At 39.5% G+C, this 20,496-nt stretch overlaps 3 protein-coding genes across 4 annotated transcripts; 2 read left to right on the top strand and 1 right to left on the bottom strand.

The window, feature by feature from the left end:
- The first annotated feature begins 323 nt into the window (after nucleotides 1-323).
- Nucleotides 324-6,207, top strand: LOC148059157 (protein-serine O-palmitoleoyltransferase porcupine-like). 2 transcript variants are annotated; one of them, XM_087781500.1, is made up of 13 exons: nucleotides 324-408; nucleotides 743-879; nucleotides 2,186-2,381; nucleotides 2,462-2,505; nucleotides 2,579-2,760; nucleotides 2,822-2,952; nucleotides 3,043-3,168; nucleotides 4,234-4,334; nucleotides 4,597-4,673; nucleotides 4,733-4,796; nucleotides 5,016-5,101; nucleotides 5,544-5,654; nucleotides 5,729-6,207. In XM_087781500.1, exons 2-13 carry the CDS (start codon nucleotides 744-746, stop codon nucleotides 5,828-5,830), a joined length of 1,356 nt encoding a protein of 451 aa, XP_087637626.1. In that variant the 5' UTR covers nucleotides 324-408; nucleotide 743; the 3' UTR covers nucleotides 5,831-6,207. The 2 variants fall into 2 exon arrangements, with proteins under 2 accessions (XP_087637626.1, XP_087637625.1); XM_087781499.1 differs by having other exon boundaries at nucleotides 5,544-6,207.
- A 129-nt stretch (nucleotides 6,208-6,336) lies between these two features.
- Nucleotides 6,337-11,046, bottom strand: renbp (renin binding protein). The gene is made up of 11 exons (XM_087781501.1): nucleotides 10,913-11,046; nucleotides 10,021-10,126; nucleotides 9,866-9,941; nucleotides 8,914-8,989; nucleotides 8,668-8,846; nucleotides 8,374-8,601; nucleotides 8,241-8,322; nucleotides 8,001-8,176; nucleotides 6,788-6,919; nucleotides 6,629-6,716; nucleotides 6,337-6,561 (listed from the first exon to the last, which is right to left on the bottom strand). Exons 2-11 carry the CDS (start codon nucleotides 10,119-10,121, stop codon nucleotides 6,488-6,490), a joined length of 1,212 nt encoding a protein of 403 aa, XP_087637627.1. The 5' UTR covers nucleotides 10,122-10,126; nucleotides 10,913-11,046; the 3' UTR covers nucleotides 6,337-6,487.
- Nucleotides 11,047-13,046: 2,000 nt separating this feature from the next.
- Nucleotides 13,047-18,513, top strand: igf3 (insulin-like growth factor 3). The gene is made up of 4 exons (XM_087781489.1): nucleotides 13,047-13,091; nucleotides 14,116-14,248; nucleotides 17,123-17,367; nucleotides 18,340-18,513. The coding sequence occupies exons 1-4, from the start codon at nucleotides 13,047-13,049 to the stop codon at nucleotides 18,511-18,513; spliced, it is 597 nt and encodes a 198-aa protein (XP_087637615.1).
- Nucleotides 18,514-20,496: the final 1,983 nt, after the last annotated feature.

The raw sequence follows: 20,496 nt of genomic DNA, 5'->3' as shown, positions 1-20,496 counted from the left end.
GGAATTTCGATCAAAACAACAAAAAGGAAATAAAGAGTAAAGTAAACGGAAATAAGTGAAATTAAAGAATTAAATAACTTACGAAATGTGTCGAGAATAATAATAAAAGAATGGAACAGGTTCCACAAAGAGCTTGATGTCGGTTTATACTTTGACTTTTAATTCTAAAAAGAAAGAAAAAAGCGTTTAAAAACAAAGGGCGGAGTGTGAGGGTGACGTGGTGATGACGTCAAAATCGTCACTGATGCAAGTACTCGTTACTCCCGGGCAGCAGATGGCGCCACACAGCTATTCAAGTTGAACATTAAAAAAAAAACGACAATAGAAGAAGAAAAATGATGCAGGAAAGTAGGGAAAAAAAGGAACAAATGTAAAGTTTGGTTCTGGTTCGTTTTGTCTGCGCGTCAGGTGAGAAAGAACCGCTTGTGTTTGGATCCATGTTGTTCGCTTCTGGAATGAAAGTTTTTTTTTCACGAAACGATAAAACAGTGGAAAGTAGCGTTTTTGCGACGATGCGACCGCAAGTGATTTAGTTAAAGATGCGGTTTTATTGACATTAAATCTGGATAAACGTATTATCGTCGACGGTTGAACGCAGACAAAAATAAAAATAATCGCACACAAAAAAATGTATTAAAATAATTCATTTGCTGTCAAGTAAATAGTTGTACTTTCCTCTAGATTCTTTTTTAAAATATATTTTTTAAATGTATTCTTGTACTAGTTTTCTCTGTGTGTGCAGGATGGACATCAGCAGCAGGCTGGAGGTGTGGTGGGAGCTGGCAGAGAGCTGTGGTCTGTCCACGCTCCATCAGATCCTCCTGCAGATGTGGAAGCTGCTGCTTCTCTGTCTCCTCAACAGACTCTTCTTCAGACTGGGTTTGTATTTTTGCCATTACTTTCAGAGTTTTCATTTTACTTCCAGAGCTATTCATGGTCGGGCTCCTCCTTACATCACTGATCTGATTCAGACTTACACCCCAGTTCGGGCTCTGAGGTCTGTGGATCAGAATCTACTGATGGTTCCTGAACACGGTTCAGGACCAGAGGAGAGAAATCCTTCCAGGCTGTTGCTCCTAAGCTTTGGAACGATCTCTGTGTTTGATGATCTACTGACTCCTTCAAGAAACATCTTAAGACGTTTTTATTTGCTCAGGCTTTTCCTTGAATTCCTGGAAATCCTGTGTTGTTCTCAGTGTTATCTTGACCTTTAAAGTATATATTTTATTGAATATTGTTTTGATTGTTTAAGCGCTTTGTGACCCTGGTCTGGAAAAGCGCTATATAAATACAAATTACTAACTTACATTACTTACATTAGAAAGCCTCAGAGGATCCTACAAGCTCCTAAAAGTAGGATGTGTGTTGCTGGGTGATGTGTGAAGCTACCTTCAACATAAAAATACTCTAGAGTAGGGATGTATATCTCCACAACTAAGGTCGACACGATACGATACGATACACTGATATGCACTGACGAAATCTCTCATCTTCACAATATGATTCAAGAACGATGTGCTCACGATATGACTTTATTATAGGATAATTGGGTTTGATATGTAAAGTCTAGTAAAGCACAGTTTTGATTTACTGTGTGTAATAGTTCTATGAATGTATCCACTGTTCCCTCACTGGTGGTTTTCAAAAGAGCAAAACAAATAACAATAAAAAATACATAGTTCAGTTTGTTCAGCTAGAGCACACGCATGTGTTCACAGCAGTAACGATGGAATTCTACGAGATAAATAAGAATTTGGGAAATTTAACACGTAAATGTAAACGTTTTCAAACTTATAAAAACTTTTAAGAATATAAGCAAAATAACTTTAAAATGCTGGCGATTCAGCAATACTAATTTCCCCAGACACTTGCTTCAAGACATGATCTATTTAACCTGACTTGGTGTCGATCTTTGTCCAAGTTAGTTGTCTTGTAACTTCATGTCAGCGCCGGAGGACGCAAGGGTGTGTGAAGGTTGCCTCGGAACACGACGTTACCATTGCATTCGCCGATGCAAAAAGTCTAGATGCTGATGCATCGTGAATTCCCTGCAAATGAAATCCAATGCACCTGAATCTACCGATGCAGCCGCATCTTACATATTTGTATCGAGGCACCAATGAGAATCCCTACTTTAGAGACAGTTAGCTTTTACGTCGGTCTTTAACTCCCCTGCTTTCTTCAGGAAACGTCCCTGGATCAGTGAAGCATCTGGTGTCGCTGCTGACCGGGGCCTACAGTCTGTTTCTGTTCTTCGAGGCGCACATGTTGTGGGTGTTGCTGCTCTGCGTCCTCTGCTACCTCACCTTGGTGTTAAGTCAAAAATCTGACAGCAGGGGACTCTTCGTCTCTGCCGCCGTCCTCATCTACCTCTTGATCGGGTGAGAAACGGTTTGACCTTTGATTGTTCTCCTCATTGTGTTGTCAGTTTGTAGATGAAACTATTGTTTTCCTCTCACAGGGAGATGCATCTAATTGACCCGGTTATCTGGCAAAAAATAAGAGGTAATAAAGCTTAAATGTTCAATTTAAAGACATCGAGATTATCATTTATCTGATTTTATTGTTTTATTTGAAGGCTCTCAGATGGTCGTGGTGATGAAGGTCATCTCCGTGGCCTTTGACCTGGACAGAGGAGCCCTGCACAGCCTCCCCTCGCCCACCGAGCTCCTGGGATATCTTCTGTTCGTGGGCACGGTTGTTTTCGGGCCTTGGATCAGCTTCTCTGCCTACAGCGACGCCATCGCAGGTCAAAAGCTGGTAAGAAGTCACGAGGACCTGAACACAAACCGTGACTGAGATGATGACGTGTTCTCCTCAGAGCGGATCCTGGTTCCTGACGTCGTCGCACAGACTCGTGAAGAGTCAACTCTGCCTCCTGATGTCCACCTGCGTCACACCGTATCTCTTCCCTCTCTTCGTCCCCATCGAGGGAAACGCTGTCACACAGAAGTATGAGATTCACGTCTCGTGTCAATAATCGGATCATATTTCACTTCATAATTAAGTGAGCGATTCCTTCCTTCGGATGTTTTTCCGCAGGTGGCTCTGGGCCTATGAGAACGCCCTCTCCTTCCATTTCAGTAACTATTTTGTGGGTCACCTGAGCGAGGGTACGTGCATGCTGGCCGGCGCCGGCTGCACCAGAGAGAAAGACAACTTAAAATGGTGAGTCAGACATTTAAACTTTAATAAACCGGAAACTTGAGTTTTCACAATGGCATAGTCAGTTGGAAAATATAAATGTATGTAGGTTTTTGTGTATGTATATACTATATATGGATGGATACTTTTATTTATCTTCATTCCATGTTTTTATTGTTGTTTTTTATCTTTATGACTTTTATTTTATCCAATTATTTATGCATTGAATATGAGTTCAATTGAACAAATCAAAAAATCATTTTGAAAACAAACCCATATTAAATCCTGTGAATGTTACGGTAAAAAAATGTGGCGGTTATTGTGACCAACATGATGACTGTTATCGTTATAATCGTGGTATTATGCTCAAAATGTTCTTGTTTTTCTAATTTGGCAAAATAAAACGATGTGCAGGTGTTTAGAACAACACAAGTTAAGCAAACTAATAGTCTTCCCTGCTTCAAATTCAATTAGGTTTCGCAATTAAATAATGATATTAATTAAATAAACACAATCAAATTTTAACATCATTAGACAAACACAGGATATATTAACACATCTAGTATAGATTAACAATAGTTTATATCCTGCTTCATGTAGTCGGTTGCTGCTGAGGTTATTTACCGAGTTGAAACAGAAAAAGCTGCTGGAAATCTTTCGTTCATGATCATGTAAACATAGTTTTAATACATGAAACTCTCAATAACTACTTTAGAAATGACAGATACCAAGTTTTCTGTCGACCTTTCAAACTTCATCATCATCTCATCCATGATCAACACCATTTAAAGTGAGTTTGTAAAGCATTTAACATCGTTTTAACCCAAACTAAACCTGTGTCATGTACTTTGTGTATTAATATTAGAATAGTTTCATCATAAATAGCAGACTTTAGATTTTCTTAAATAATCCCTTAATGAAGAATGTGAAGCAAACATGTTTTTTCTTTTAAAAAAATATATTAAAGAAATATGTAATGATAAGTAAGTAATATTTGTATTGCGCTTTTCTAGACCAGGGGAAACAATGTCGGCATGAGGCTGGTGTTGTTGTTCTTCAGTGTTCAATGCATCATCTCTTCCTCCTCAGGGACTTGGCTGTGGTGAAACCGTCCCACGTTGAGATGCCGCGCTCCATGGTGCTGGTGGTGACGTCCTGGAACATCCCAATGTCCCGGTGGCTGAAAAGCTGTGAGCACCAGAGCTTTCATGTTCACTTACCATAAGTTAATCTGTTTACTGCTACAAAATAATAGTGATACAACACCAGTTTATATCAATTTGAAATTAACTTAATTGTCGTAAAATAAAGGGAAATATTGCTTTGTTTAGGCGCCATTTCAAAAGTAAAAGCTAAAAGATGCAAAAGGTTTTCTAAATGAACCCAGAGATGTATTTCATCTGCATAAAGGGAGCGACGACTCAAAACTAATTCTCCACGTTTGCTTACAAGATGTGTTCAAGAACGCCATGAAGCTCGGGACGTTTGCCGCCATCCTGATGACGTACACGGCCAGCGCCCTGCTGCACGTGAGTACCACTTTATTTCTTTTAATAAGACGTCGTGACGTAGAAGTTCTGCTGTTCAGGGGCTGAGTTTCCACCTGGGAGCTGTTCTTCTCTCTCTGGGCTTCATCACGTACGTGGAGCACGGTGAGATCTTCTCTTCTCTGATGAGGGTCATCCCTGGAGAGGTTTCATTTTTCATGAATTCAGAGCTTCTCTGCATTTTGTTCAGATAATGAAAATATATATATATATATATAAAAAACGAATTATTAAATTTCTGAAATGATCCAAATTCTAATGCTCCTGTACATGGTCTTTAACTTGACAAGATACTTTTTTTTGTTGCACTTTTTCGTTCCTCAGTTCTGAGAAAAAGGCTGGCGACCATCTTCAGTGCCTGTATCATGTCCAGACCCTGCCCGGCTGACTGCTCCCACCAGCACAAAAAGGTAAACGCACACACACACACACACACACACACAAATACACACACTCTTGTTTTTTTCTAACAGCATCTTGAAAGTTTAAATGAAACTAAATAAATCACTATGAAAATGTGGTTTAAATGGTTTAAGGTTTATTATGGCAACCACCCTTAGTTTGTTATATGACATTTTATATCTTATTATAATATTTTACCTTTCTTTTCTGTCAAAGTGTTTTAAAGATTTTATGATTTTCAATGAAAAAGATTAAGAATGTGAGCTCTGTATTTGCACTTAATAAAAATAAAGATTAAATTTGAGCTCCAGAGAGGGAAGAAGGACATGTTGGACTCTTGCTTCTATGGTTGCTTAGCGACTGATTTTCTGGTTCGATCGTCACTGTCCATCAAGCGTTTGTCACGTGCGACTCATGAGGATTCTAACTCTGGTCTTCACTGCTGAGCAGGAAGTTTGGGTGAAGCTGCTGAACCTGCTCTTCTCTCTGCTGACCATCTTCCACCTGACGTACCTGGGCTCCATGTTCGACCCGGGGCTGGACGAGCAAGAGGTGGACGAGGTAAAAGCCGGTTTCGATTCAAGAGATAGTTTTGTCCGTCGGTTCTTGCTGATCCTCTTCCTCTCCTCCTGCAGGTCTACACGGCCTCTCACACCATCCAGAGGTGGTCCGAGCTGAACTGGGCCAGCCACTGGATCGTGTTCGTCTGCTGGATCTTCTACAGGTTGATCCAGTGAGCAGGTAGGGAATCCTGCAGTCAGTCTGGTTCTTTCGGAGCGGATTCCACGTTCATCTCCTACTGTTTACCGGATCCATGAGGATAAAGTTGACTTTGGTTTTGCACTCTTGGGACCGACTGCTGAGCGCTACAGACGTGAGGAGAAACAAGTGATGGACAAGGAATATAAATATATAAAAGTGTATTTCCAGTATTTTTTTAAATGTATATAAAATGGTGATGGTATTAAATAATTATTTTTAGTAAATACATCTTTGTTTAGATTTTCCAAAAACCTTTTCCACATATTATTATGGATATATTCTTATAATATTAATAAAATATGTTCAAATTTGTCATTTTTAAATGTCACACCATATACTTTTATACAAGGGTTGGTTTCACAAGTTGTTTCGATGAACTCAACACTTTATTTTCTCATGAATTACATTCGTAAAGAGCCTGAAATTCAACAATCAAACGATCTGATCACATGACCGTGAGAGTCATTTGGAAATACTTGGGTTTAGTTTGGCAACTGAAAGACCGAAAGACCAGCAGAATTTCTCAAGACCTGATCACAATTATCAACGCAAGTCAAATGATTATAAGTTGATTGACAGATAAAACCCTGAAGAACCGCTTCCCTATTTTGCGCCGTAGTGTTGACATCCGATCACTGCTCGTCTGCAAGTATTTCGTCCAACATCTGCTCGCACATGTACAGACAACGAGGGACGTGGAAGAATCCTGAGGAAGGAAACAGATCTGCTGAGTCGCACGTTTGGCGCTTTATTTGAGCGCGTTAATGTCAAACCTTTAAATGGTCCTCCCTTAAAATCCAGAACTACTTTCCCTTCCTGCGTCAGATAGCCGAACCACTCGCCTGCCGCGGCGTCTGGGAACTGGAGGTCGACAGTTAACCTCGGGGTTGAACCATGGACCGAAAAATGAGCCGACTCGCTGATAAACTCACGTGGCTGAACGTGTAGTCGAACACTTGGAGGAACTTCTCCAGCACTTGTGGGTCCTTGGTTTGTTTGTAGACCATGAGGAAGGCGATGAGGGCCTCACAGTGAGGCCACCACAGCTTCATGCTCCACTCCAACTGGACAGACAGGAAGTGACACACTCAATATTAGGGGGGGGGGGTGTCAAAATGGATGAACCCCATATTGTTTTTATCATAGTTAATTTATGGTTTATATCTTAATATTTCAATAGCTAGATGGCAGTGTCCTGCTCTGCTAAAGGAACAAGGGAATCCTGGTAATGACTGAGGACGAGAGGATACAGTCGACTCCAGCATCTTTTTTTGTGATGCAAATAAACTCCCGGCCACAAGATCGCAGCAGTCATAACGTTTGCTATGCTTAAGGAACAATAAAATCCCACAAGATCTTGGGGCTGACTGAGGACGAGAGGATACAGTCGACTCCAGCATCTTTTTTTGTGATGCAAATAAACTCCCGGCCACAAGATCGCAGCAGTCATAACGTTTGCTATGCTTAAGGAACAATAGAATCCCACAAGATCTTGGGGCTGACTGAGGACGAGAGGATACAGTCGACTCCAGCATCTTTTTTTGTGATGAAAATAAACTCCCGGTCACAAGATCGCAGCAGTCATAACGTTTGCTATGCTTAAGGAACAATAAAATCCCACAAGATCCTGGGGCTGACTGAGGACGAGAGGATACAATTGACTCCAGCATCTTTTTTTGTGATGCAAATAAACTCCCGGCCTCTAGATGGCAGCAGTCATAACGTTTGCTATGCTTAAGGAACAATAAAATCCCACAAGATCCTGGGGCTGACTGAGGATGAGAGGATACAGTGACTCCAGCAGCTTTTAAAGCTGATGTTTGGACGTATTTTAGTTTCAAAACAAATAAAAGTAGTTACGACTTCGTCAAGAGTCATGTGGTCTGTAAATTCTGCAACACCAGAGTCAAGTACTGGACAATACTACACATATACTTGTTACTACAGTATCACAACATTATGTTCCCCAATTTCCCAATCAACCTTAGTTTGTTTTTGGACTGTGGGAGGAAACCGGAGTGCCCGGAGTAAACCAACGCAACACAGGGAGAATATACAAACTTGTCACAGACTGGGATGCGAACCTGCAACCTTCTTGCTTTGAGGCAATAGCGCTAAGTAAAAAAAAGAGCTGATGAAGGAAACCTGTGTGGGGCAGTGACCATCCACATCCAGGAAGTAGAAGAGTCCCCCGTACTGTTTGTCCCAGCCAGAGTTGAACGGAAGGTCCACGAACTTGTCGATGGCAGTGGTCATGAGGTCCTGGTCCTGCTGCTGTCGCCCGTGCTGAAGCAGGAACCAACCCGCCTCCAGGGCATGACCTGGACCCGACGCCCGGGAATTAAGATCCAAGAATGTTCCGATGAACGGAGGTCGTGTTCTTACCTGGGTTCTGCAGTCGGCCCTGGCAGCCCGGTAGCTCGCCTCCCTCCGGGGTCACGTTCTCCAAAATGGCGGTCCCGCCTCTCTGAGAGGAGTTTGATCAGATTTTGACTTTTCACCTTCCTCGCCTGCTCACCTGGACGTGCTGTAAGATCTCCTGGACACACAACTTGCCCAGATCCGAGTACTTGTCGGCGACCTCCTGACCTCTGCCCTCGGTCAGCTGCTGCAGCAGACACAGGAGCATCATGGGAACGGCCATGCTGCTGGTGGGAGCGTCGCCGGGGAGCCGAGGTCGACCGAGGCCCGTCGAGTCCGTGTGAACCCAGAAGATCAGCTGCTCCATCATCTGTGCGGCCTCCAGCTGAGGACCATGTCGAGGAGGTGTTAAGATCGTTGAGGTTCAGACCAGGTCCTCGTCTGACGGTACCTTCATGCTGTCGTCCCCGGTGACTCTGCTCAGCTCGTCCAGAGCCATGATGTAGAAGCACTCGCTGAATATGCTCCTCTGGACTTTGACTGCTTTCCCATCTCTGGTCAGACAGAAGGCACACTTCCACTGACCACTGCTGTTGGAGACTCGTGCGAACTTCCTGAGAAAATCACCACCTGAAGAACAGACGTTTCTCTCAAGTTTATTAGCTTTTAACACGAGTTAGTTTCACTTTTTACTGACCAGCCTTTGCCGCTTCAAGTATCTCGGGTCGCCGGAACCGTTCAACGGTGCGGTACAGTCGAGAATACATCCACACCTGCAACAAAATACATTTTATCTGACAAACATTTATATTGTGTTGCCAGATTGTTTCCTATCCTGACACTGTACTGGACTCTCCTGTGTCTTTACCAGCTACTGTGATGGCCTTGCCTTTCATTCGTTCATTTGACATCGCCTCCAAATATCCCCTCACAATATAGTAGTATTATAGTATAATATTTTAACTTGTTGTTGTATCCTTTCTACTCGTATATTTTCCTAAAGACTTAAGAGTTTTCAAACCATTTACTACACCAACTCTACATACTTCAACTACCAGTAAAATAATTTTAAAGTAGTTTGGTTTAAAGAAGGGCTGTGTAATATCAAGAATCTGGTACAATAAAAGGGGCAACAATATGGTATATTGTGATACTGTAGTAACAAGGGATATATGTGTAGTATTGTCGAGTACTTGACTCTGGTGTTGTAGTATTTACAGACCACATGACTCTTGATGAAGTCGTAACTGCTTTCATTTGTTTTCAAACCAAAAAATGTCCAAACATCAGCTTTAAAAGTTGCTGGAGTCACTGTATCCTCTCGTCCTCAGTCAGCCCCTGGATCTTGTGGGATGTTATTGTTCCTTAAGCATAGCAAACGTTATGACTGCGGCCATCTTGTGGCCGGGAGTTTATTTTCAACACAAAAATGAACAAGTGCTGTGGATATACGCATGCTAATTGCAAATATATATATATATATATACACATTGAATTATAAACCATAAAATAACTATGATAAAGCTGTTTTGAAAGCCTAACACATTTTATTCCACAGTCTAAATAAAAACAAGACATTGATACAGTATCATGAAGAGAAAAAAAAAGGTGATATTCAAGCGTATCGATGTTTTCGAAGCCACACCGACCTGTCGACCCTGCAGCCAGACGTACTTCAGCTCGTCGTACACGGACCCGTCCTTCCCCAGACACGTGAAGAAGCCACTGGAACATATGAACAGCTGTCACTGCTGGTCGCTATAGTTTCAACACTAAGTGTGTTCATAAGTGTGTTGACTCTTACCCGTGCACCGTGTCGTGAGAGTGTTTCATCCAGAAGTCCACCACGCCGTCCAGCTCCGATCGGAATCTCTCCCTGCAAGCCTCCAGCTTTGTCCTGGACATGGTGCCTTTTAAGATGAACATGATATAGTTACTTTTGTCATTAATTAATAGACCTACTGGACCTTTATGTGTTTGTTTATTTTAACACAAAAATAGTCTGTATTTGCAAGCTTATTTATTTTAATTTGCAGGTCTCATAACGTTTTTTAAATTAAAATAAGTAAGTAAGTAATTTTTATTTATAGAGCGCTTTTCCAGACCAGGGTCACAAAGCGCTTAAACAATCAAAACAATATTCAATAAAGTATATACTTTAAAGGTAAAGATAAAACTGATAACACAACATGAGTTCCAGAAAATAGAAGAAAAGCCTCAACAAATAATAAACACTACATTAAAACAACATATTTTTGATATGTTCACCAAAATACTTCCTGTTTTTGTACTTTTTTTTAACAACATATTTGCAGCCACAAGTTGAAAGCATTTCTGAATTATTTGGTCGTAGATGATTCGGAACATATGTGATAAAATGTCTCGATTATTCGGGATCAGCTGTTTTTCCTGGACTTTGTTATCGTCTTGAGTGGTCACGTGATCGACCGTCGCTCGCAGCGTCACAACTCGTCCATCATTCGAATAACTGTCTGGACTTATTATTGACGCAAAAGTTTATGCGAACTTTTGTTTGCAAACACACGTAGGATTCGAGATAAAAAAAACAAGCAATACTGCAATACTGACGCACGAGCTTATAAACAACTTAAACGATTTAAATTCAATTTAAAAATACATATTTCAGAAGCGAAACTGACTTTATCTATCTCTGCACAACAAACAAGGGTTCTGACCTGCTCCACGGAAGATGGTAGTTTCGTTTCGAACAAGGTTCTGGATCAAGATCTGGATCTAAATGGACTTCTTGTTCCGCGGAGGGGGTTCTTTGCTCCGGATCACGTGACGCGCGTCAGCGGAGGAAGCGGATCTGAGGAAAAACAACAACGTCAATGTTTTTGAATAACTTCAAAATATTTCCAGATTTTTAATTGAAAAAATAAATAAATATATAAACTGAAAACAAACGTTCATTTTGCAACAATTGTAAAAGTCGTACTAGAAAAACAATTGAATTTATAGATATGGCCTGCATGACGTAAAAAATGGTTCTATGAAATAGAACATTTAAAATGACCAAATGATAAACGATTTTAATGCTACATATAGAGTTTAAAGATCTTTTTTGTTGTTGACTTTTCTTCCTTTTTATTTGACCGTTTCTTCTGATTTTTCACCTTTTTTTTTTAAGGAATTGTTTATAAGATTAAATACGTTTTTTTTAATGGCAAAATAGTACTTCCTTTTGCATTTTTATTTTTCAGCTGTGAACTATTTAGCAAACATCTTAAGACGTTTTTATTTGTTCAGGCTTTTTCTGGAATTCCTGTTGTGTTCTCAGTGTTATCTTGACCTTTAAAGTATATACTTTATTGAATATTGTTTTGATTGTTTTAGCGCTTTGTGACCCTGGTCTGGAAAAGTGCTATATAAATACAAATTACTTACTTTCTATATACATTCTTGTTTTCATCTTAAGAATCTTTCAATAAATGGATTTATGTTTTGTTATGTTATTGAGTTTTTAACCATCGTATGATTTTTTTAAATTCTCGATAAATAATGTTGCCTCAGATTAAAACCTGGGGGACATCGAAGTGGTCATAATGTGACGGCTAATGCCATGTTTTCTTTGTGCAGTATCGCTTCCATCCACTCCTCCACTTTGAAGGCCGAGACTCTCAAAACACTGAAAGTGTTGAAAAATCTTGAAAGTTCAAAACAGTCAGTGTATCCTGAGATTTATGCATTTATTATTTGCATTTTGCTTAAATGTAAGTAAGTAAGTCATTTTTATTTGTATAGCGCTTTTCCAGACCAGGATCACAAAGCGCTTAAACAATCAAAACAATATTTAATAAAGTATATACTTTAAAGATCAAGATAAAACTGATAACACAACAGGAGTTCAAGAAAATCAAGGAAAAGCCTGAACAATTAAAAACGTCTTAATATGTTTCTTGAAGGAGTCAGTAGATCATCAAACACAGAGATCGTTCCAAAGCTTAGGAGCAACAGTCTGGAAGGATTTCTCTCCTCTGGTCCTGAACCGTGTTCAGGAACCATCAGTAGATTCTGATCCACAGACCTCAGAGCCCGAGCTGGGATGTAAGGCTGGATCAGATCAGTGACAAAAATAAAGACTTTAAACTTTCTTTTATTGTCATTGCACAGAAAACACAGCGGTGAAACTGGCAACGAAAAATACAAATAATGACATGTTATTCTCTTTTATTATAATAAATGAATGTACAATATATTAACCCGACTTTGCAACTTGTCACTTAAACATCATAAACTGTCACAGTAAGACGTGTAAATATGTAGCGCGAGATAAGGCGACGATTAAGTCGTGACATGTATATCAAGGACGCGGCTAAATAAGTTTGTTTTTATGAACTGGACTGATAGCGAGACAAACTCACCTCCTCCCTCTTATCAAAGAACCACAAATCTGACCATAGAGTTTGGAGCTTCTTGCATCTTCACCTGGTCAGGTGTTCACATCCTTTCCTGCTCGTATTGTAATGACGAGCGAAGCTTATGACGATTTATGAATCTGTGATTCAGCCCAATGTGGGAGGAAATCGGAGTGTCACCGTAGAAACGTTCAAGTGTGTAACGGGTCTGACGTCTCGTCTCTCAGATCTGATAGAAACTATCTGTGGAGTTTGACTCATCCGTCCGCCGTGAAAACGCTTATCAGGTCTAGATTGGAGCTGAAGTGGGACAGTTGTGGAGCTCTTGATATCAGGCGGGTGAGGATGAGGCGAAGGGAGGAGGTTCGAGGCCTCCGTGTCCTCCCCTTTTCTTTTTTGTTGCCGCTGGAGGACAAAAGGTCTGAGCTTCGCTCACTCTCACGCTGACGGGATGAAGTCGTCGCGCTGTCCTGCTGCGAGAGCTGCCGCCCCGAAGGTAAGATGCTGAGGCGCTGCGTTTCAGGGCAACGTTCCTCCGTCTTCTATGATGTAACTGTTCGTGCTTTAGTTGTTTATTCTTAGGTTTAGTTTATCATTCATTACTTTGCATTTTTAATTTATGGAAATGACTAAAAACAAACTTGTTCAGGCAACAAAAGTGTGTCAAATAAATCAACTGTTTTAAAAAGTATGTAGGTCAAGTATTTCACCTAAATATGAATATTTATATATTTGAATTTATATATTTTATATCACTTCAATCATGGATGCATTTCAGGCTTTAAAAAGCGCACTAAATGTCTTATATAGTTGTATTTATTTGTGTTCTTTTCATTTGTTACTACATGGCTGGTCTAGATAAGCGCTATACAAATAAAAATTACTTACTTACATGTATTATCTTAACTTGTTGCTGCTGCAGAGACTTTTGATGTGAAAACCAACGCGTCAAAAGTATATAATCGTAGTTGGTTTTATTTTGTAAAATACAGAGTTTTGGTAAAGGTTTGTTGAGTAAAGCAAACTTTGCTCCACAAAAAAACTTGTTATTGAGGCAAGAACGTCTGCAAATCTAAATGCTAACACTTAGCATCGTATAGCATTGTCGGGGAATGAGTCGCTGATCGAAAATCAGTAAAAGCTTTAAAATATATAAGTAAAATCTAAGTATTACATTATTTTAAATACAAGAAAATTATATTATTGATTAAAGAGGATTAAATTCCCTTTGTTTTCTTGTGAAACTTGATCAAGTGTCAGATCCAATCATGAGAAGGTGTGAAGAGACGCTCAAAGCTTCCTTTGATGACTCGAGATACGACCGTGATCTCATTATGATGATGATGTTATGATGATGTTCCTGAGCCAGAGTAGAAACCGTTGAAACATCTCAAAGCCATTAAACTTGAAGCTCAGATGAATCAGTGGAACAATTGCGTTTTAACTGACGCTAATGTAAATAACTTTTTTTTCTCTCAATCCATCAAATGACCTTTGACCTCTGCTCTGGTGTCTCCCAGGTCATGTGGATGCTCTTCTCCGGCATGTGCGTGTCGGCCTGGGTCGCCCCCTCGGCGGCGGCGAAGCCCCGCTGCGGCTCGGACCTCCTCGAAGACCTCATGTTCGTGTGCGGGGATCGCGGGATCTACTTCGGTGAGTTTCAAAACGAACAAGAAAAGTCGACGTGAGACACTTTTTATCCCGTCCTTTGTTGAAACTCCTTCTATCTGGAGATGTTTTGAAGACATCTAAGAGTTTTGCTTTCGAGGAAACAGCCTCTAGAAGATCGGCGTGAACACTGTCCTCTCTTTATCAAAACATACATTAGCACGTTCTTGTTTCACTCGTTCACCTCTTTATTATACATACAAATACTTGGTACCTTCTCCTGCACGGACGTCCCTGAATCTCCAATTCAATTTAGCAGGACCAGAGATAGTGGAGTGTGACCTGGTCCTTGGTTCGAGGAGATAGCGGTGAGAAGATTCTCTGTCTTTTTATGCTTCATCCCAAAATATTATGACCGATGTTTTGTCTGCAGGGAATTATATAAGTGAAGATTGTTTGCTTGTGTATCAGTAAAATATGGACTGGACTAATCTGGACTGGATTGTTGCTAATCTTTTATTGTTTATTTTATTGTCACCTCCCGCTTTATTTTTTTTAGTTTCACTGCAGATCTACCCTTTTTTTTAACTTTTAGTTTTTATTCATTCTTGTTTAAATCCATCCAGTTTTAATCTAAAGTTCTCTGTCTTTCTCAATTGATAATTTGGTACTTTAGTAAACAGAAAACGGATTTTAATCAAAAGACATTTCTGTACATTCTTCTACACAAGTGAACTTTTTTTGGATATATTTATTAAAAAACGAAATGACTTGAAATAAAAAAAAGTACAAATTACAGTACATATATAATAATAATTATAGTACATTTTGTTTACTTCAGTTCTAATCCAGTTTAATCTCTCAATTTAGGAAAATGACGTCACAACAAGATCTGGATTTTATAATCCATGTGTTTGTTTCCTCTCGTTTAGACTATTTTAACAGTTTATTTTCGTGTCCAAACAAGAAGGATCTGTCTCGCCTGAAGTTAATAGAAAACTCTGCAGCGAGAATTCTGAGCTGCTCTAGTAGAAGAACTCACATTTCTCACTGATCCTTAAAACTCTTCACTGGCTTCCAGTTTCTTTCAGGATCAACTTTAAAATTCTGGTTCTTACTTTCCGATCTATTCATGGTCAGACCTTCCATCAGTGATCTGATCCAGCCTTAAACCCCAGCTCGGGCTCTGATGTCTTTGGATCAGAATCTACTTTTAATGGAGTCTACTGACTCCTTCAAGACCTTTTTATTCGTGCAGGCTTTTCCCCGATTCTCCGAGACTCCCGTGTTTGTCTCCATGTCGTCTTGACCTCTCAGAGTTTTTAAATTTGATTGGAACGACCGATGTCTTTGACCCTAAATAGTCTCATTTGGATTCAACGGCAGCAACAACAACAACAACAACGGCACATATTTAGCGTCACAACATGAGGATCAGCTGCAGGGAGTGACGGCAGCACCTCGACACAGGATCTCGAGCTCTCGGAGCCTTTCACCTGATTCTCTCCTGCTTTCAGCCACCAAGGCCACCTGGTGCGCACACACACACACACACACACCGACACCGACACACACCAACAACCGCCGGCAGAACACTGTGCCTTGTGTGTGCGATAGCGCTGTCGTTCAACAGCAGATATGCGAGCGCAGCCTTCACAACAGTCCGGCCCGTCCACCCACGCTGGCATGTGGACATGAAGGTGTTGTGAGGACCAGGAGCCTGCAGGTGCAGGTGCAGGTGCTCGTGGAGGATGCGTCAGGATGTGGGAGAGAGACGAGGCAGACTAAACTCTAGACCCCTGAGCACACGGTCCACGGAGAAGGTCGCGCCGACGACGACTCGTCAGATCTGTTCGGAACAGAAATAAAATGGACATTTTAAAGTGTGTTCGAGGCTCGTGACGGTCGACATAGTGATGGTCAGTTCGACGACTGTAGATCTGTTTAAATCATCATGTTTATCTTAATGTTTACTACATTTAATAAAGTAAACAACATAAATTAGAAAAGAAAAAATAAAAAAAAATAAAAATAAAATGTGTTGGACACATTAAACCAACAAACCAAACAATCTTTGTAATGACAAATTGTGTGTTCAGTTCTAGCTCGATTTATCTGAAAGTACAAGTTCTTTTTGTAATTAAGTTTGTACAATTACACACTTGCATGACGGATGACTCGGATATACAGTTTTCCGTGTATTTCCTTTTATTGATACGTCATCTTTAGACAATAAAAATGAATCCAATATTAATTTAAAGCGCATAAAATTATTTGCTTGGATCTTTATATTTGCACTTTGTCGTCCTTTGCCTTTGTTTTTTATTTATTTGAACTTTGTTCTGGTTTTAATGAACCTGTCGTCTGCTGAACTAGAAACCTAATTTTCCTTTGCAATTTGTTCTTTTTATTTAACTTTGTTCTTGTTTAAATGGAACTTTTGTCTGCTGTGATCTAGAAACCTAATTTCCCTTTTCCCTTTGTTCTTTTTATTTAAACTTTGTTCTTGTTTAAATGAAACTATTAACTGCTGTGAACTAGAAGCCTAATTTTCCTTTGCAATTTGTTCTTTTTATTTACTCTTTGTTCTTGTATAGATGAAACGATCGTCTGCTTTGAACTAGAAACCTAATTTTCCTTTGGAATTTGTTCTCTTTTTTTTATTATGTAAAATTATTATTACTTTAGATATATTAACAAAGTCTATATATCTATAAGAACATAAGAATAGAAACTATGTTTTGATAGCGTAACACAAAGAGATTACAGTGTTCAAGCTTTTCAATCCAAGAGGCTGTTTTCCTTCAACGAATGTCGGAATCTGTTCGGTATATTGAAGGATCTGAAACTAACGACGGTTGTTTTTTCGACATTAAACTCCACTGACCGACGTTATCGATCCTGGCGTTTGATATTCAGGTGACTTTCCTTCTGCAGGTAAAGGCTCCTGGTCCGGTTACGGGGCTCGACCTCGAGGGCGGGGCATCGTGGAGAGGTGCTGTCTGTCGGCGTCCGGCTGTGAACTCCATCACCTGGAGAAATACTGCGCAAAACCTCAGCCGTCCACCACCACCGTACCCACCACCATCACAACGGTACCCACCACCGTACCCACCACCACAGCAACCACCACCACGGCGAGGCCCAGCACACTGCAGCACAAGGTGAGACTTCATTTAATCATAGGAAAATATAGAAAATATAAACACATTTCGGAGGAAAACTTAAATTATATTTTCATTTTTCTTTGTTTTTACTTCATATGGAGTTGAGTATAACTTGGTAAAACCAACATTTTTGGGGCGGTTCCATTCTCCACCTTCACCCATTCTGTCCATCCTTCCTCCAACATCCTTTACTTACGTACCATCAACGTCCTCTCGTCTCTGTTGACCAAGACTTTCAAAGTCAGTCACAGAAGGGCCCGAATGAAACTGTGTGTAACAGGAAGTGTTAAGTAGATGTGGCCCTCGAGTCCAAGATGATGTAGTAACAAACTTATTTCATTTGGTTTTTATTTCATGTGTTGATAGTCTCTTAATATGACTATAGGGTTTTTGATTTCCTCCACTTTTTCCCTGTTTTTGTGAGTATTTTTTGGCCCTTAGTAAGATTTAATGACCTAAAAATATATTTGAAAGAAGAAGAAGAAGAAAAAAATAGTGATATAAAATACAATATAATAATAATTTAATCATATTTCGCTCTATTTTTCTTACTTTATTTTATACTTACCGCTCCCTTTATTTGTTTGGATAATGGCCCCTCACAATGATTAAATGTGGCCCCTGAGGAAATGTATTTGCCAACGACTGTATTATGTTATTATGTATATTATGTTTCATTTCATTGTTGGGAGACTCAATTTATCTGAATTATCTTTGTGTTTTTCTTCTTTGACTAAACATGTCTATCATGTTATTTCAAGTCGCTGTACAGTTGTTAATCTGTTTCTTATCTTATCTTAACCAATGAAATCTTCACTTTGACACGTGTGATTAATTCTCCTCAAAGGTTTTTTTACTATTTCCTTCTTTAAAAAACTCATTTGTTCAAATCCTTGAGAAGTCTTGCAGGGTCAACGTTCTCTCAGACCTTGAATCACCTTTTTCTTTTTTTCTCTTTTCTTTCTGCAGACGCAGCAACCCTCAGTGTTCCTGAAGAGACTCTCCCAGCACGTGTTACTTCGTCCTAAGAAAGAGACGAGAAGAAAGAAAACGCCGATGCGACGGCGAAGTAAAAGCCCGAGATCACGCGTGAGGAGGAGCTCGGAGAAAACCGGACGAGAGTTCGGCGAGAGGCGACTCTGAGCGTCCGCCTGTGTTTGTTCTTCTTCTTCTTTTGTTGTTGAATTTAAATGCATTATTTATTTTTTAACTTTAGGTCAAGACGGACTTGACTCACTTGTTTATACTGTTCTGGATGTGTTTTATTTTATATATCAACATGTTTGTATGAATGTTATTTATTTCTCATCGACAAGTCATATTAAAATGTATTTTGACACGTTTACGGTTCTTGTTATTTTTTCATCTGATGACACGATAAATAGACACGACCCTCGACAACAACTTTACTTTTATATTATGTTTTTAAATCTGGATAAAATGTAAATATTTAAAACTTAAAAATATTTCAAAACTTTGAGATGGAAATAAAAACTAAATAAAGATTTGTTTTGGGGATTTAAACATTAAAACAAGCTCTAGAAAAACATAGAAATACAATTACATTGACAAATGTTAAACCACAAAGAAAGCATTTGAATCTTTAAAAATAATCGAGTTTAAAATAGTATCCAACGCTTTAAAGCACGGTTGAGTTATTTAATTTCCTCAGGGGCCACATTATATACCGACTGTTATAAGGGGCCGTCAAGCAAAAAGAAAGGGGGGAAAAATATATATATATATATATATAAATATTATTCTCCATGTTATTCAATTTAAATGTATTTTACTGCTGGATAAAAAAAAAAGGTTGTTCAGTTTATTTTTAAATTAAGAATAAAGGATATCAAACACATTAAGCCGTACAATACATTTTGTAATATTTAATTTAATATAAATTCCAATTAAAAATGTGATTATATTACTACTATTTATTTTTTCTGGAAATACAAAAAGTTGCTTGATTTTTAGGTGTATTTGCGCGTCTTCTGTCCGGAAATGGAAAGACTCGGTTTTAGTTTGAAACTTCCGGTGACAAAGATGCTGATACCGCGACAGGAAGACGACTTCTGCCCGTGTGGCCTCTGACGTCACCGGCTGATAGATTCTCCTTCTGTCTCCGCGGTTCGTTTCTCCTCACGAACCCTTTAAAGTCATCTTTTGAGATGCGACTAAAAACCTGCCTTTTGTGGCCCTCGTGAGGTCAAAGTGCGAAACTGATCATTTGGATTATTTAACACTTAACTAACACTTTCATTTGTGTTATAATATGTATTATTCAATAATTTGTTGAATTAATATTCCATTTCTGTCATTCGTCCAATCATTGTAAAGAAACAATCTTAATAAAATGTATATTGACTATAATATACGTATATATATATATATATATATATATATATATATATATATATATATATATATATATATATATATATATATATATATAATAATAATAATAATTATGTTAATATAATTATAATTATATAATTATAATTAAATATATTAATAATATATAACTGACTAAGATGCATGTGGACCCTGGTCTGGTCTCCTGGATTACGGATTATTTTACTGATCGACCACAGTATGTCAGGCTGAAGGATATCAAGTCCGACACTGTGGTGTGCAGTACAGGAGCACCTCAGGGGACAGTACTGGCCCCTCTCCTCTTCACCATCTACACTTCAGACTTCTGCTACAACTCAGAGCTGAGTCTCGTCCAGAAGTATGCTGACGACACTGCTATTGTTGGATGCATCAGGGACAACAGCGAGGACGAGTACAGGAGTCTGATACGTGACTTTGTGGACTGGAGTGAGAGGAACCACTTGCAGCTGAACACCTCAAAGACCAAGGAGCTGGTCTTGGACTTCGGGAGGTCCAGGACAAAGCCACGTCCAGTGTCCATCAGAGGCGACGAGGTGGAGATAGTGGACAACTGTAAGTACCTCGGTGTGTGGATGGACAGTAAACTGGTCCTGCAACACAGACCATGTGTATAAGAAGGTTCAGAGTAGACTGTACTTTCTGAGGAGGCTTCGATCATTTAACATCTGCAAGAAGCTCCTCTGCATGTTCTACCAGTCTGTGGTGGCCAGTGTCCTGTTCTATGCTGTGGTG

The sequence above is a fragment of the Callionymus lyra genome, chromosome 19 (assembly GCF_982586985.1).
Source record: "Callionymus lyra chromosome 19, fCalLyr1.hap1.1, whole genome shotgun sequence".
In the NCBI taxonomy this organism is placed as follows: domain Eukaryota; kingdom Metazoa; phylum Chordata; class Actinopteri; order Syngnathiformes; family Callionymidae; genus Callionymus; species Callionymus lyra.
This window is presented reverse-complemented; position numbering and strand designations above follow the sequence as displayed.